At 39.4% G+C, this 16,499-nt stretch overlaps 1 protein-coding gene and 1 pseudogene across 1 annotated transcript in view; one reads left to right on the top strand and one right to left on the bottom strand.

The window, feature by feature from the left end:
• ARIH1 (ariadne RBR E3 ubiquitin protein ligase 1) overlaps positions 1 to 16,482 on the bottom strand; it is a 116,053-nt gene extending 99,571 nt beyond the window's left edge. The window contains exon 1 of the mRNA XM_029950604.1: positions 16,369 to 16,482. Within this exon, the coding sequence (XP_029806464.1) occupies positions 16,369 to 16,399 (31 nt within the window). The 5' untranslated portion in view covers positions 16,400 to 16,482. The remainder of the gene's footprint in view (positions 1 to 16,368) is intronic.
• LOC115300978 lies at positions 7,066 to 7,454 on the top strand (annotated as a pseudogene).
• Positions 16,483 to 16,499: the final 17 nt, after the last annotated feature.

Raw genomic sequence — 16,499 nt, 5'->3', positions numbered from 1 at the left:
CTAAAATTAAAAAATACATCAGAGGGGTACCTGGGTGGCTCAGTCTGCTGAGCATCCATCTGGCTCTTGATTTCAGCTCAGGTCATGATCCCAAGGTCGTAGGATCATGCCCCACAACCAGCTCCATGCTGAGCATGGAGCTTGCTTAAGATTCATTCTCATTCTCATTCTCATTCTCATTCTCATTCTCATTCTCTCTCTCTCTCGCTCTCTGAGTATTCACCGTCAAATGCCCCCTCTCTGCAAGGAGGGCTTTCATACGATTCTTACTTTCTTACACTCTAATAAACTCTTGCTTGCTGCTTAAAAAAGTTTTTCTCTCTCTCTCCCCCCACCCCCATCCCTATTACCTGCTCATGCTCTCTAAAATAAAAATTAAGGGGCACCTGGGTGGCTCAGTCGGTTGAGCATCCGACTTCAGCTCAGGTCATGATCTCATGGTTTGTGGGTTCAAGCCCCACGTCGGGCTCTGTGCTGACAGCTAGCTCAGAGCCTGGAGCCTGCTTCATTCACATTCTGTGTCTCCCTCTCTCCCTGACCCTCCCCTGCTCGTGCAGCCTCTCTCTGTCTCTCAAAAATAAGTAAAAAAAAAAAATAAATTTTAATAAAAATTTTAAAAAAATACAAACAGAAATTAAGAATCAGATCAAGAAGGTAACTTAGTCCGTTAAGTGTCATGATCTCATGATTCATGGGTTTGAGCCCCACACTGGGCTCTCTACTATCAGCTCAGAGCCTGCTTCGGATCCTCTGTCTCCCTCTCTGCACCCCTCCTTGACTCACACGCACCCGCACTCGCTCAAAAATAAACAAAAAAAAAAAGAATCAGATCAGGAAAAGACAGGAAATCAATAGAAATTATCCAATATGAAGCAGAGAAAAGAAGATGTAAGATACCCAAAAGAACACTAAACACGTATGGCACATAACAAAAAGCTCTAACATATATGTAACTGAAGTTTCTGAAGGAAGAGGGATGAAGGCAGAACTAAGAATTTCCAGAACTGATAAAAGACATCACCCCCACATATTGGAAAGGATCTGAAAACACAAAGTGAGATAAGCACAAAGAAAGCCACTAGACACAAAGTAAAAAAATCTCACAAATACTCAGATTAAAGGGACTTCATTAAGCTTTCTTCCACCAAACAATCAAAGCCAGAAAACAACAAATACTAAAATTATACACATAACAAAGTATTTTTAAAACAGAATTGAAATAAAAGTATATAAAAAAATATTTAATAAGTACCTAATATGTGCCAGGTACCATTCCAGGCACTGGATTGTAGCAATGAATAAAACAAAGTCCTGCTCTCACATGGCTTTCATTCTAATGTAAGAAATAAGAATATAAACAAACAAATGGAATATGTCAAGTGGTATCTCTACTAGCTCCTCGAAAAAATTAAGCCTCTCATCCCATTTCCAACATCTTTCCCCTATTAGTCATATCTTATGATTCATATTTTCTATATTTCATTTAAGTACAGAGGCTAATATTTCTGTTAATACCCCTCAGAGCATCTACCATGACTTATAAATAAGTTTCTGATCAGTAATAATCTGTAATTTATAAACTATTGCTAATGAGTAATAAATTGAAGTAGTGTGATTAATCAGATCTCTGCTTGCTGGCCTACATGATATTTACTTAACAATTTAGAAATATTTCATAATATCAGAGCAGCAATTCTCAATCTGTTTGGGTCTCAGAACTCTCTCCTTCACCTTAAAAATTACTGAGGATGCCAAAAAGTTTTGTTTATGTGGGTTATAACCATCAATATTTATCATACTAGCTACTGAAACAGAATTTTTTAAATATTGATTAACTCATTAAGAGAAATAGACTCCAGTACAGATTGACACAAAAAACACTTTTATGAAAATAAATTATAGATTCTAACACAAAAAACTGGGATGAGAAGACTACACTATTTTGCATTGTTTGAAAATCTTTGGGGCTCCTGGCTGGCTCAGTGGGTAGAGCATTTGACTCTTGATTTCGGGGTTGTAAGGTCAACCCTACACTAGTGTACAGATTACTTAAAAAAATAAAATTTTTAAAAGGAGCACTTTCATAGGCTTTTCAGTTAATTATGAATATTCTTGTTGATGTTACACCAAAATTCAAAAAGTGGTTGGTTTACTTTTTAAAGTTTATTTATTTATTTTGAGAGCAGGTGAGGGGGCAGGCAGAGAGAGAGAGGAGAGGGGAGAGAGAAGAGAGACAGAGAGAGAGGGAGAGAGAGAGAGAATTCCAAGCAGGCATCGCACCATCAGCCCAGAGCCCAACATGGGGCTCAATCCCATGAACCATGAGATCCGGACCTGAACTGAAATTAAGGGCCAGAAACGTAGCCCACGGGGCCACCCAGGTGCCTCCAAAACATGGCTGTTCCATAAAGGCTGGTCACATGGTAGAATCTAAAACCATGTCAAAGAACTTTTTGTACTCTAAAATTAAAATCTGGTGGTTTATCTTGTACTCTGAGTGGACCACTTGCCAATGTATGATTATGAAGTATCATAACTGGTCAATTGAAAATTGGTCATTTGGAAAATACTGATTCATTATGTTAATTACATGGATCTTCCAAATACTGATATATTTTACTACACAATATTTCATCAGAAGTTTTTAAGTATTAGAAAGTTGTCAGTCTCAAAGTGGCAAACTAATTCTCCAAAATTCTAATTTTCACTAAAAAAACTAAAAAAATGTTATCATTGGCAATATAATGTAAGCAATTTTCCTTTAAATAACAGGTGTACTTCATTCATTTGAAGAAACATTTACTATATGTTTGCCATTTGTCTAAATAACCAGTTAGTCTTTCTTTCAAGAAAAAAAATGGTGTTCCATCAAACAAGCAACTTTTACAGCTCACAAAACTGCACAAGTTTATCTTCAAGTAACTTCTGTAACTTTAGTATGTTCAAGTGCTTCATGTGTATCCAATTTTGCCACCTAAGCTATGAAAAGGATGTGTGCTTAAAGAATAAAATACAATAAAACTACTAACTTTTACTACTTCATCCAGAACAAATGAAAAAAAAATTTTTTTACTATGTGTAGAGGTGAAGAATACAATAACTACTAGTATTTTGGGGTGCCACTGATTTTATCTGTGCTAGGATTCCCATGGTTTTTACCACCCACTGCTTTCTGCACCATCAGTACAGAAGTCAACACATTAAAAAAGGCAAAAATACAATAGTTTTGCTCTCATGGACCATACTTTCTTTTTTTTTTAATTTTTTTTTAATGTTTTGTTTATTTTTGATACAGAGAGAGACAGAGCATGAGAGGGGAAGGGGCAGAGAGAGAGGGAGACACAGAACCGGAAGCAGGCTCCAGGCTCTGAGCTAGCTGTCAACACAGAACCTGATGCGGGGCTCGAACCCACGAACGTGAGATCTGACCTGAGCCGAAGTCGGAGGCTTAACCGACTGAGCCACCCAGGTGCCCTGAGTGTCTAAATTCAAAGAGATCATCAACCCCTTGAGAATGTCTTCTCATATTTTCAACATTTAGTACAGTATTGAGCAGGAGCATTTACAGTATTCAAAACTTTGTATCTTTTCCAATGAAGTCGGAGGCTTAACCAACTGAGCCACCCAGGCGCCCGTATGGACCATACTTTCAAAACTCAACTGCTTTTAAATCACTCTCAGTTCATATAAAGTGCCAGTGAACTATATGCAAATAATAAACTTTAAAAGTGTTGCTATATATTCAGAGGCCTTAAAAAGCTTGTCCTCGGATTTTAAACAGTTTTTCTTACTTCTTACACTATCACTGTGCCATTTAAAATAATTAGTGCCAAAAGAAATCTTATCTGTCTTCCTCTGGTTTACAGATAAGGAAACTGAGGAAGCAAGAGTTTACTGGGCTGGGCGAAACTAAGTATTTACTGCTTTTCTTCTATGGCAAAGACTGTTACTGTGCCACACACTCTGGTGAAGAAGACTCAGCTCTCACACTCAAAACCCTCATACCTAGCTAGTTGGAGACTTAAGGATCGGGATGGTTATATTATAGCCTCATGGAGGCTATAGCAACATCCTCATGAAGTGCTGGACAAACATAGATAAGGAAGCACTAGAAAGGTAATGAAAAGAGATACGGTAAGAGATAAGGCAATATCTGAGCAGGGTCTGAATAGGAGTGCAACAAGCAGCTAAGAGAAGAAAGAATATCAGAAGAGGGAGAAGAATGAGCAAATTTAAGGAGATATATAGGTGTTATATATTAAGAAATTATAACCTCAACACAGAGCAATAAAAAGAAAGAGAAATTATAAATAGTGCAGCCGAGGGTGGTAAAGGATCAGGAACAATAGCAGCTGACACAGAAAAATCAGCTGACATCAAGATGGGGAAGCCGTGAATGCCATATTAAGGAATCTGGACTAGACTTATAATAGTAGGGGAGGGAAGGGGTGGACAATGAAACTTTTTAAAGCAGGAAAATGACTACTATATTTGTATTTGGTAGTATGACACAGACTAGAAGCCTGGAGACAATGAGGTAAAAAGAGGCCCTAGATTAGGATTAGTTAGCATAACGATTAAGAATAATTTAAAACAAATTTCAGGGGAGCCTGGGTGGCTCAGTCGGTTAAGATTCCGACTTTGGTTCAGGTCATGATCTCGCTGTTTATGGGTTCAAGCCCCTCATTGGGCTCTGTGCTGACAGCTCAGAACCTGAAGCCTGCTTCAGATGGTCTTTCTCTACTCCCCCACTCGCACTCTGTTCCTCTCTCAAAATAAATATACATTAAAAAAAAAAAAAACCAAAATTCAGAGGTAACTTGATCAGGGCTAATTGGATACAGGAAATGCAGGAGAAAAAAAAAAAAAGGTGACTTTCAAATTCCAAGAACGGTTAATATGTAAATCAGTCAAAGAAAGAAGAGGCTTAAGGAGAGAATGGAGTAAATTTGGGTTTCAAATGGGTTTCAGAGAAATACCTGTTCAAAATGTCACAAATGTCAACTCAAGTGCCCAGGTTACAAGTTTTGACGTGTAAATACTTGCTAAGAATCAGAAAATACTTCTCAGTCTCTAGCTTATACTTAATCCCTAAAAAAATGTACAATTCTGATTAAGAGAAAGATATATTACCAAGTAATTGGAGTCTGTTAATATTTGAATCGTAAGTATGACGGTTTCAAAGGAGATAGCAAAGCAAGCCTGGGGAGAAGTGTCTAGGATTATAGCTATTCTTAGCTTTGTCTAAACAAATGTCTTAGTTATAAGAAATGTTACCTAATACTTCATTATCTTCTGTACTTTTTGCCAAAATGTATTAAGTGTCGGGTCACTTGTGACACTTCCTTTAAATGAAATATAGCAAAAATGAAAACTGCTATTGAACAATGCTTACATTAAGAAAAAAAAAATTTTTAGGGGCGCCTGGGTGGCTCAGTCGGTTAAGCCTCCGGCTTCGGCTCAGGTCAGATCTCACGTTCATGGGTTCGAGCCCCGCATCAGGCTCTCTGCTGACAGCTAGCTCAGAGCCTGGAGCCTGCTTCCGGTTCTGTGTCTCCTTGTCTCTCTGCCCCACCCCCTCTCCTGCTCTGTCTCTCTCTGTATCAAAAATAAATAAAACATTAAAAAAATAATTTAAAAAAAAAAGAAAAAAATTTTTACACAGGTGCCTGGGTGGCTCAGTTGGTTAAGCCTGACTCTTGATTTCGGCTCAAGTCATGTGTAAGGCTAAACCAAACAGACGCCATGACAGGCTTTAAGTTTCCCCTTTGATCTAGAAGGCCTAGGTTTCAGGTCCCAGAAACTAACAAGCAGTTACACACTGCCTAGAGCAAGAGAGACCACCTTCGCAACACCCAATCAGGGAAGGCCAGCTACCACTCTCCACATTCCTAAGGGTGAGGCCTGCAGATGGGAACTTTAGATAGGACCCTGTTACCTAATGTTAAAGTTAACCAGATTGTCGCCCGAACAAGACCCTAGGCTCGCCCTGTAATTGGTTGATTTTAAAGGTACTCTAAATGTTGTAATTGGGTCCCGCCAAAAGTAACGAAACACCCTGGACAATGTGTATGGTTAGAGTTACTGCCAATGCTGTTATACAATAATGTTGGATCACTGTACCTATGTCACAATTTCTTGTAACTCCCCCTTCCTAAACCCCATAAAAACCCTGCTCAGCCCTTGTTCAGGGCTCTCAGCACGGATCCACTGCGCTGGTAAAGTCTGTGAGCCAGAACTTAGGCCCAGCGAGCCTAGGCCGTAATAATAAATGCCCTTTGCTTTTACATGCGTGACTCGGTCTCCCTGGCGGTCTCTGGTTTTGGGGTGATATTGAAATCTTGGGCATTACACATGATCTCATGGTTTGTGGCTCCGGGCTGACAGTGCAAAGCCTGCTTCAGATTCTCTCCCCTCTGCTCTCGGCCCCTACCCCAATCGTGTTGTCTCTCTGTCTGTCTGCCTGTCTCTCTCTCTCATAAAATAAACTTAAAAAATTATACGACCTGGCAGGGGACCATGGGGAGAGGAAGGGGGAAAGAGAGTGGGGGAGAGTGAGGGACACAGATCAAGGGAGACTACTGAATACTGAAAACGAACCATGGACTGAGGGGAAAGGGGGAGGGGGGGAGGGGGTGGTGGTCATGGTGGGGGTCCCTTGTGGGGAGAAGCACTGGGTGTTATATGGAAACCAATTTGACAATAAACTATTACAATTTGACAATAAACTATTAAAAAAATGAAAACAAAAATAAATAAATAATTTTTTAAAATTTAAAAAAATTACACGAAAAATTCCCAGTACAGTATTTGGCATTTCTCATTCAAATCCTTACAAGCTTTCAACCACAATACTAGCATTCTCAATTTTAGAAATGAAAAAAATAGAACTCTGAAAAGTTAATCTGCCAGAGTAGCTGCTAACTCAGTAAGAATTTCTTAAACTGTATACTGAGATACCAAACTACCCATCCGTTTCATTCAATTACCAATTGGGCACCTTCTATGCATCAAAATACATCAGAAATGAGACATTACTCAAGATAAAGCTAGGTGAGGCCGATAGCCTTCTCGCAGCCATGGTGAACGTTCCTAAAACCTGCCGGACTTTCTGCAAGAAGTGTGGCAAGCACCAACCCCACAAAGTGACACAGTTTCAAGAAAGGCAAAGATTCTCTTTATGCCCAGGGAAAGCGGCATTATGACAGGAAGCAGAGTGGCTATGGTGGGCAAACTAAGCCAATTTTCCGGAAAAAGGCTAAAACTATAAAGAAGATTTGCTGAGGCTTGAATGTGTTGAGCCCAACCGCAGATCTAAGAGAATGCTGGCTATGAAGAGATGCAAGCATTCTGAACTGGGAGGAGATAAGAGAAAGGGCCAGGTGATCCAGTTCTAAGTTTCATACTTTGTTGTATTATGAAGACAATAAAATCATGAGGTTAACTTCACTTCATCTGGTTGCAGTTGGTCTTTTGAATTTGAAATAAACTAGTGCCCTCAATAAAATTCCCTCTGTGGGGGAATTTATGCTTTAAAAAAAAAAAAAGATAAAGCTAGGTGACCCCCTAGCGCTGAGTAAATGAAAATTTAGGAACAAAGCAAAAATTTAGAATCTCACATATGATTGTAGAAACAAACCTACTGACTCTATAATGTGTTATTTTTTTTTTAGAACTGAAGACACAACAGTGGCCCACATTTTAACTCACTTGGGCAGTTTTGTTTTGCTCTGCTTTAATATTAAGGTTTTTAAAACATGGGGGACAAAAAAAGGGGCAAAAACTGCCACTACTATCTCTATAGGCCCTAAAGGATACAGCTATCCCAGATTAGAAGCCTCTGATTATAAATCACTCTCACAAGTGTTCATCAAATGTCAGCCCAAATAAATTCTCATTCTTATATTTTTTCCATCATTTAATGGGAACAACTAAGCTATTTAACAAAGCTTAGGGCTTTGTTAAATATGATAGCATACCAAAGATGATCTTAGCAAAATTATGGCCTGTGATACTACCTATTAAAAGAAAGAGTCTAGGGGTGCCTCAGTGGCTCAGTTAAGTGTCCGACTTCAGCTCAGGTCACAATCTCACAGTTCATGGGTTCGTGCCCCCATCAGGCTCTGTGCTAACAGCCCAGAGCCTGGAGCCTGCTTTGGATTCTGTGTCTCCCTCTCTCTTCTCTGCCCCTCCCCTGCTAGCACTGTCTCCCTCTCTCTCAAAAATAAGCATTAGGAAAAAAAAGCAGGCAATGTACATTATCAAAATTAGACTCATTGTTGTACTAGGAAAGACAAAAGAAAGATGAACTTCAGGAAGAAAAGTTGTTCCTTCAGGAAAAAAACAATAACTACATTAAAAAAAAAAACTTTATCTGAAGGATGACCCTAGGAACCATAGGTGAAAGTTACAACAGCCACAAGCAGACTTTAATTCCATTTTAAAACAAAATCAGGAGTTAAATTTGGAATAGGCTACATCACAAAATAACTCACTGTCATTTAATTTGTAGTTTAACAGAGACTGGAATACTACATACAGGACAACGGTCAAGAACAGGGGTTCTCAACCCTGGGTGTGCATTAAAATAATCCAGGGAAAATTAATGACAGTATCTGGTCCAAACTCCCAGAGACCCATTTGATTAGTATGGGATAGGGCCTGAGGGCCTGCATTTAAAAAAAAAATCTCAGGTAAGGACCCCAAGGTGGCTCAGCTGGTTAAGTGTCAAACTTCAGCTCAGGTCACGATCTCCTGGTTAGTGAGCTAGAGCCCTGTGTCAGGCCCTGTGCTGACAGCTAGAAGCCTGGAGCCTGCTTCAGATTCTGTCTACCTCTCACTGACCCTCCCTCCTTCACACTCTGTGTGTGTGTGTGTGTGTGTGTGTGTGTGTGTGTGCATGTGTGTGTGTCTCAAATAATTTTTTTTTTAAATCTCAGGGAAAGAAATCTGAATACTGTATCAACGTCAATCTAGTGGCTGTGACATTATGCTATAGTTTTGCAAGATGTTGTTATTGCAGAAAAATCGATAAACTGTACATGGAATCACACTGTATTACTCCTTGCAACTGAAATTAAAAATGTGAAAAAATCCCCAGATGATTCCACTATGTAGCTAAAGTAAAAGAAAAAAATTTAGTGGACTCAATCTCAAATTCCTGCCAATTCTAAGAGACTGGAAACTATTCTTCTAAATCTTAGCCATTGAAAAGTGATTAGGACTGTTTATCATTTAAAGATACAATACTGCTCTGCAAAGCCAAATACAAATAATTTGTAGTTAATCCAAAACAAAAAATCCAAACTACCATGCCCTCCCATTTGTATATAAATTAACCAGACAGATAAGCATTATACAATGGTTGTCATTCACCTCTTAACTAAGCCAAATTTTTATGTATATATATACATGATGGTAGAGCCTCTAAGATGGCCCTAGGGATCCCCACTTCTTAGTCTTTACACTTTTGTGTAATTCCTTCCTAAATGTGTGGATACAGTTATTCACTTACAAGTAAAATATAACAAAGTGATGAGATATCAATTCTAAGATGAAGTTCTAAAAAGATTGTGGCTTCCATCTTGGAGGTTCTCAGACTCTTCATTCAGAGGTAAAGAAACTGTGGTATAAGCCCCTTTCTGGAGAAGCCCACATGGCAAGGAACTTAGGTCTCTGGCCAACAACCAGCCAGTGAAAATCTGAGGCCTGACAACAGGCACGTGAGTGAGCATCAAAAAGGATCCTCCCCAAGTCAAGCCTTGAGAACTGCAATTCAGCTGATACCCTGATTGCAGCCCTTAACAGAGAGCCTGAGCCAGAGGCACCCAGCTCCGCTGCAGTCTCATAACCCACAGAAACTGTGAGATAATAAGTGTTGTTCTCAAGCCACTAAGTTTTGGGGGAAATATAGGGTTAGAGATAACTGATATATATAGATAGCTACCACAAGTCAAACCCAAAATAAAGGAATCTTCTGCCTACCTTTCTTCAGAGTACCAAACCTCCCAGCTTCTGCCACATTATCACCCACAGCTAACAACTTCTATTCTACTTTAGCAGACCTCAACATTATCCTGAAACCTTCTTCCTTCTCACCTCATTCAATTTCTTGAGGACCTCCTATCCCTCTTTCCTATCTCTCCAAATCCTAGCCATCTTTCAGATAACACCCACAGATGTCTCTTCCATGAATATCTATTAATATCCAGTTAGCACTTGATTAAACTACTGACCTAATAGCTTTGAGTGTCTAAATTCATCCCTTTATTTTTTTTTAATGTTTTATTTATTTTTGATACAGAGAGAGAGACAGAGCATTGAGAGGGGGAGGGGCAGAGAGAAAAGGAGACACAGAACTAGAAGCAGGCTCCAGGCTCTGAGCTAGCTGTCAGCACAGAGCCTGACGCGGGGCTCGAACCCAGGAAAGTGAGATCTGACCTGAGCCGAAGTCGGAGGCTTAACCGACTGAGCCACCCAGGTGCCCCGAGTGTCTAAATTCAAAGAGATCATCAACCCCTTGAGAATGTCTTCTCATATTTTCAATGCAGGAGCATTTACAGTATTCAAAACTGTGTATCTTTTCCAATGTATTAAATCAAAAAACTCAATTATGTTTGTTTAAAAAAAAAAAGGAAGGAAGGAAGAAAAAAAAGAATAAAACCCAGGAGGGTAAGGAAAGGTGGAAGGAAAACCAAGTGTTCTAATCTAGAATTTAAGATGCCACGGGGCACCTGGGTGGCTCAGTTGGTTAAGTGTCTGACTTCGGCTCAAGTCATGATCTCACAATTAGTGGGTTCAAACCCCATGTCGGGCTCTGTGCCTGCAGCTCCAAGCCTGGAGGCCGTCTTCGGATTCTGTGTCTCCCTCCCTCTCTGACCCTCCCCTGCTCACACTGTCTCTATTTCTCTCTCTCTCTCTCAAAAATAAATATAACATTTAAAAAATTTTTTTTGAATTTAAGATGCCAGTAGTTTGGTCTGCATGTTTGAAATAATTGAGTAAAGGGGCACCTGAGGGGGCTCAGTCAGTTAAGCATCCGGCTTCAGCTCAGGTCATGATCTCGCGATTTGTGGGTTCGAACCCTGCATTGGGCTCTATGCTGACAGCTAGCACAAAGCCTGGAGCCTGCTTCGGATTCTGTGTCTCCCTCTCTCTCTGACCCTCCCCTCCTCGTACTGTCTCTCTTTGTCTCTCAAAAAATAAAAAACATAAATTAAAAAATTGAGGGGCGTCTGGGTGGCTCAGTCGGTTAAGCCTCCGACTTCAGCTCAGGTCAGATCTCACATTCGTGGGTTCGAGCCCCGCATCAGGCTCTGTGCTGACAGCTAGCTCAGAGCCTGGAGCCTGCTTCCGATTCTGTGTCTCCTTCTTTCTCTGACTCTCCCCCTCTCATGCTCTGTCTCTCTCTGTATCAAAAAGAAATAAAACATTAAAAAAAATGTTTTTAATTGAAATAACGGAGTAAAGACCACTTTAGAGCTGCCTCAGTGGCTCAGTTGGTTAAGCGGCTGACTTCAGCTCAGGTCATGATCTCATGGTTTGCGAGTTCAAGCCCCACATCGGGCTCTGTGTTGACAGCTCAGAGCCTGGAGCCTGCTTCGGATTCTGTGTCTCTGTCTCTCTCTGCACTTCCCCAGCTTGTGCCTGTGCTGTCTCTTTCTCTCTCTCTTCCCCCACCCCAAAAAGGAAAAAAAAAAAACAAAAGACCACTCCATCTGAAGGATAGCAGTAACAATGACAAATCCTTCACAACTCTATTAGCCAACTAAGTGTTGTCCAGGCTCTTGAAATTCTCCTTTTATTAGTTTCTTAAATAACTTGCCTTCCATCATTAACCCACTTTTGTAGTAAATTCCAACTAGATCAGTGGTTCCCAAACTTTGGCTTGCACCAGCATCATCATCTGAAATGTTCATTTAAACAGACTGTGGGACACCACCTCCCCTCATTCCCAGTTTGATTCAAAGTGACTTAGTAAGAATTAATGTAATTTAAAACCTACAGCTCAAGTAAGTTCAAGGAGATTAGCTGGGAAAAGACAGTTCAAGTTCAAGAGGAATAAACCAAACACCTTAATAGCTTCAAGATACACACTCTCCCCTTCCTCTTCCTCTTCCAGCCCCACCCAAATAGTTAAACAATTTAAGTTCATCTTGATATGCACACTTGAATTCTTTTTTTGGAAACAATGAGCATCTCCAATTAACTGAGGTTTTGCGAGGATGTTGGATAAACAAAACACCAACGTTAAAAAGAAAAAGGGCCAATCTAGTAGTTCAACTCTCTTAATTTTGCAGATAAAAAAAAAAAAAGCAAACAACTGAAGACTGAAGATTCTAACATGTAAACAAAACTTGCCATCTGGAGGAAAAAAATCAAGGCTGGAACTGACTCCTGAGCCAATAAACTAAAATACACTGCCTCTCAATTTATGCTTGAAACCACACCTTAGATGTTATTTAAGTCTTATAAATAAATAAATAAATAAAATTAAAGACTTAAAAAATCAACAGCCAAAAGAAAGTTCCCTCTGTAAGGATGATACATCTGTAGTCTTTAAGACAGGTCATTTAGCATAATAAATCTTACAATAGCAAGACACCCACCCGCATCTTTATACCTTCTCTGTGACCACTCACATCCATCAGCCCATGCTCCTCTTCTGCAGCTCACCCTTTAAAAGTGGTATTCCCAAGGGTACTGCCCTTCTCACTCTACTCATTCTCCCTGAATGAGTCAAAATCATGACAGTAGATGAACTATGACTACTCCAGTAGCTGAGAACTATCATTGGAGCAGCTAAAAATATATAAATGCTCAGGCTCCAACTCAGACTTAACTAATGAACAACAATCTCTGGGAATGAAGCCGGAGAACTCTATGCTCCCCACTTCTGTATGCTCCTTAGACAAGAACCATGTCTTCTACTTAACACAGCGACTAGCATACATACACAAACACAACCAACATTTGCTGAATAATGTGTGGAAACACAAAACAAGTTTAAACACCTTCAATTGTAGAACTGTGTAGTGTTTAACAAATTATCAAGCTACTAAAGTAATTATGTTAGAAAGCCACTGTTTAACAATACTAGCTAAGTAAATAGGTAAGTTAAGGATTTTAAATACTTCTCTATAACTGGTATAGGTTAAAGAAAATCCCTGATCTTTTCTTGAAAGTCCACGAGATAATATAAGTACGCACAAAGGATTTAAATATAACAAGGCTAAATTAACAAGAGTTACAGAAAGCTAGAAAACCAAGAGTTTTCTAAAAGAAAAAAATGTTAACTCATTTGAAGACTAAAACTACCCTGCAGATATATGCAAATAACAATATTAATCTATTGTTGCCCCAAAGTAATTAAATTCCCAATGAAAAATTAAATTAATTTGGCAATCTTTTCAAATTTCAATTTTTTCTCCTGCAAATTCATTTTCAAATTCACTAACAACATAATTGATTTCATATTGAAAAGTAGCATTGGGGAGCAGAGGACTTAAATTTTTTAGAATTAACAGTAAGCTCTCTAATGTGAACTAAGTAAAACAAACGTTTTTAACTTGATAAACTTGTAACATTGCCACATTAAACAAATGTTTTTTTTTAAATTAAAAAACCTAAACAGCTAAAACTTCAGGGAATATAACGAGATCTTATAAATCAATAAAAGAAAAAAATCCCCAAAAGGGAGAAAAATGAGCAAAAGCAAAGGGCAATTTACAAAAGAAATACCAACAGCTAATAAACAAGTTAAAAGTTCTACTTCATGTTTTGTTTTTTTAAAGAAGCAAATTTTTTAATGATGATTGTTTTATCCCAATCAAGCACCTGACTGGTGGGGGGAAACTAATATAACCTTTCTGAAAACAATGTGATAGGCAGCACGTATCAAATGCCTTGAAAATAACCACATCATTTGACTCAGCAATTTGATTTATCTAGGAGGATATTACCAATGAAGTTTGTAAAAGCCACAAACTGGAAAATATAAAGAAAGGCCAATAACAATCGACTGAAATTGGTTTAGATCTGTAATCATGTAAACACTGGAAAAAGTTATTAATAAGAGAAAGTTTTTGAGATTCCTTCTGTTTCTGTAACCTGTTTTCTACTGAAAACATAAAGAGAACATATAGTATGATTCTGTTGCTATTAAAAAATATGTATAGCTCACCCAGAGGTCTGGAGAGATAACTACAGTTTAAATTTTGGTGCATCTCTCTTTGTAGACCTCCTCTTTTTTTCCCCCTTGCCTAGTCAGTTTTTTCTTACAGTGTGCATGTATTATCAGTGTAACTTTTTAAATCTATTAACATAAAAAATCCATACTGTAACCAAAGCCTAATTTTGATCTAGTAAGTACACTATTTGGAGAAAAACTGGTCTGAGATAAATCTTATTCTTTGATTTACTGATATTTTGAAATAGAAACTTAACAAGGAATAGATATATATTCTGCAATTACATTTAAGAGCATCCTTAACATTGAAGTTGACTAGAAAAAAGACAAGTTTTCAAAAATCGGGCATGAAAACACAGTAAAAAAAAAAAAAAAAAAAAAACCCTAGTATTTTATAGTCCCTATTAGCTCAGTTCATCTGCGTTTATTCTCTCCTCCCTAAACTAACAAAGAAAGAATGATGTCATATGCATTAGCTAAATCTCTATTCCAGAAGTCCTATAAAGAACTTGCAAGGTTTGGACTCCGTGATTAAGACACACCTAAGAGCTGAGAAAGTTGGATGAGATTTACTACATGAAAACAAGTAAATTAAAAGGTTAAATAACATCCATTATCCATGAGTTTTTTAAGCTAATTAAAATGCCAATAAGCTAGATACTTTGAAAATTCTCGATTTTATATACTGTAGCTGTAAATAAACAAAAAGAGACTTCAAAGTTTTACTCTAAATTCTTTTAACAATTTTCTCAAAAAAAGAAAACACATCTCAATTTAGTGGCATAAAAACTGTCATATTTTTAGAATCATAAAAAGAGCAATAAAACTTATCTTCCTTCTACATCCCTTCAATTTCCTCCTTAAACTACAGTATCTATATCAAAGTTTGAGATTTCCATAGTTCAATACTAACACTACACACCAGATATTTACTATGCCTCAAAACACGATCTTCAAATGAGCCTGAAGAGATGGATGAACCGGAAGTGCTGCTTACTGGACAATACTGTAAAAACTTGTTAATCATGCAAACTGTACCAGCAGGCAGTGACATACTCTGTCAATTTGTCAGTGAATACTACCCCACCGATTTTAAGGGGAAAAAAAAAGTAATGACTGACCTACAAGAAGGCAATAGTAACTTGCTCGAATGTATAGTTTCCTTACACGTAACTAGTGTTTTCTGAAAGTTGCAGTGAATCAAGATTTCCTTTTTATTCTTCAGTCATATCCCTGACCCCTCATCAGAACTGTTTTTTCCAAACAAATGTAAACTTCTGATTTCCTAAGGCTCAAAAATACAAAATCTGACCCATGAAATTAAATCGGTTGTGGTTATCAACTTAAACCAAGCCTATATCACTACAAAATAAAAATTATCAAAGAGTCCAGAAGCAGAAAGCCTCTATTTTCTAACTCACAATAGAGTCATGGCTAATATTAGACAGTAACACTGCGTTCTGTTGTTTTAGCTGCAAAGCTGGGTATGCAATCTCCAGCTTCCATCAGCTTCAAGTAAGTCCGACGCTACCTTCGGGAAAAGTAGCAGTTAGATCCCAAACAAACAGCAAAGACGTAAAAAGATACAGGCAGAAGCCTCACCATCAGAAAGGGAAGGCCCATCAGCACCTCTTCCGAGAAACAGTTCCCTTCCCCCACCCTTTAAGTAGGCACTTAAGACTGCCAAGCAGATCCATTTCTTTATTAACTGGTGCCCACTTGGGGCAACCGTACACCAAGCTGCTCTTAGGCCTACTCCAACCCTTTCCAAAAGTGCTCAAGCGAGACTGAAAGCTGGGGTAACCCTCTTAGAGGCCCCATTCTTCCTGCTCTTCTCCACCCGTCCTCCGCCCCGCCCCGGCTCTGTAAGCGCTCCTCCGGCCAGAGGAAGGACACCGGGCCCCGGGACCGGCAGGAATTGCCCGCAAGAGTAGTCTTAGGCGGCCAGAGGCCTCCGCCATAGCAGGACCTGGAAAGCACCGCCCCCAGCGCACCTCCCCACACCCGGCTAACCGGCGAATGTCGGCTTTCGACACCCTCTATCCCCAGCAGAGGCAGCGGAGGAGACACGTCCGGGAGGCACCGAGCAAGGCTACGCACCAGGCCCGAGGCAGCCCCCCAGGCAGCCGAATCTGTTCCCCAGTCCGGCCGGGTCAAGTCATCGCGGCGGCCACCCTCACCTGGATGACCTCGTTGACCTCCCGGATACATTCCACCATGTGTTGCAGAATCTGCTCGGCCGTGAGCACCTCGTAGCGGTAATCCTCCTCCTGCTCGTGCCCTGGCCCGCCGCCGCCACCACCGCCGCCAC

This window comes from Suricata suricatta, chromosome 9 (genome assembly GCF_006229205.1).
Source record: "Suricata suricatta isolate VVHF042 chromosome 9, meerkat_22Aug2017_6uvM2_HiC, whole genome shotgun sequence".
In the NCBI taxonomy this organism is placed as follows: domain Eukaryota; kingdom Metazoa; phylum Chordata; class Mammalia; order Carnivora; family Herpestidae; genus Suricata; species Suricata suricatta.
The sequence above is the reverse complement of the archived record's forward strand: the minus strand, read 5'-3'. Positions and strand labels throughout refer to the sequence as shown.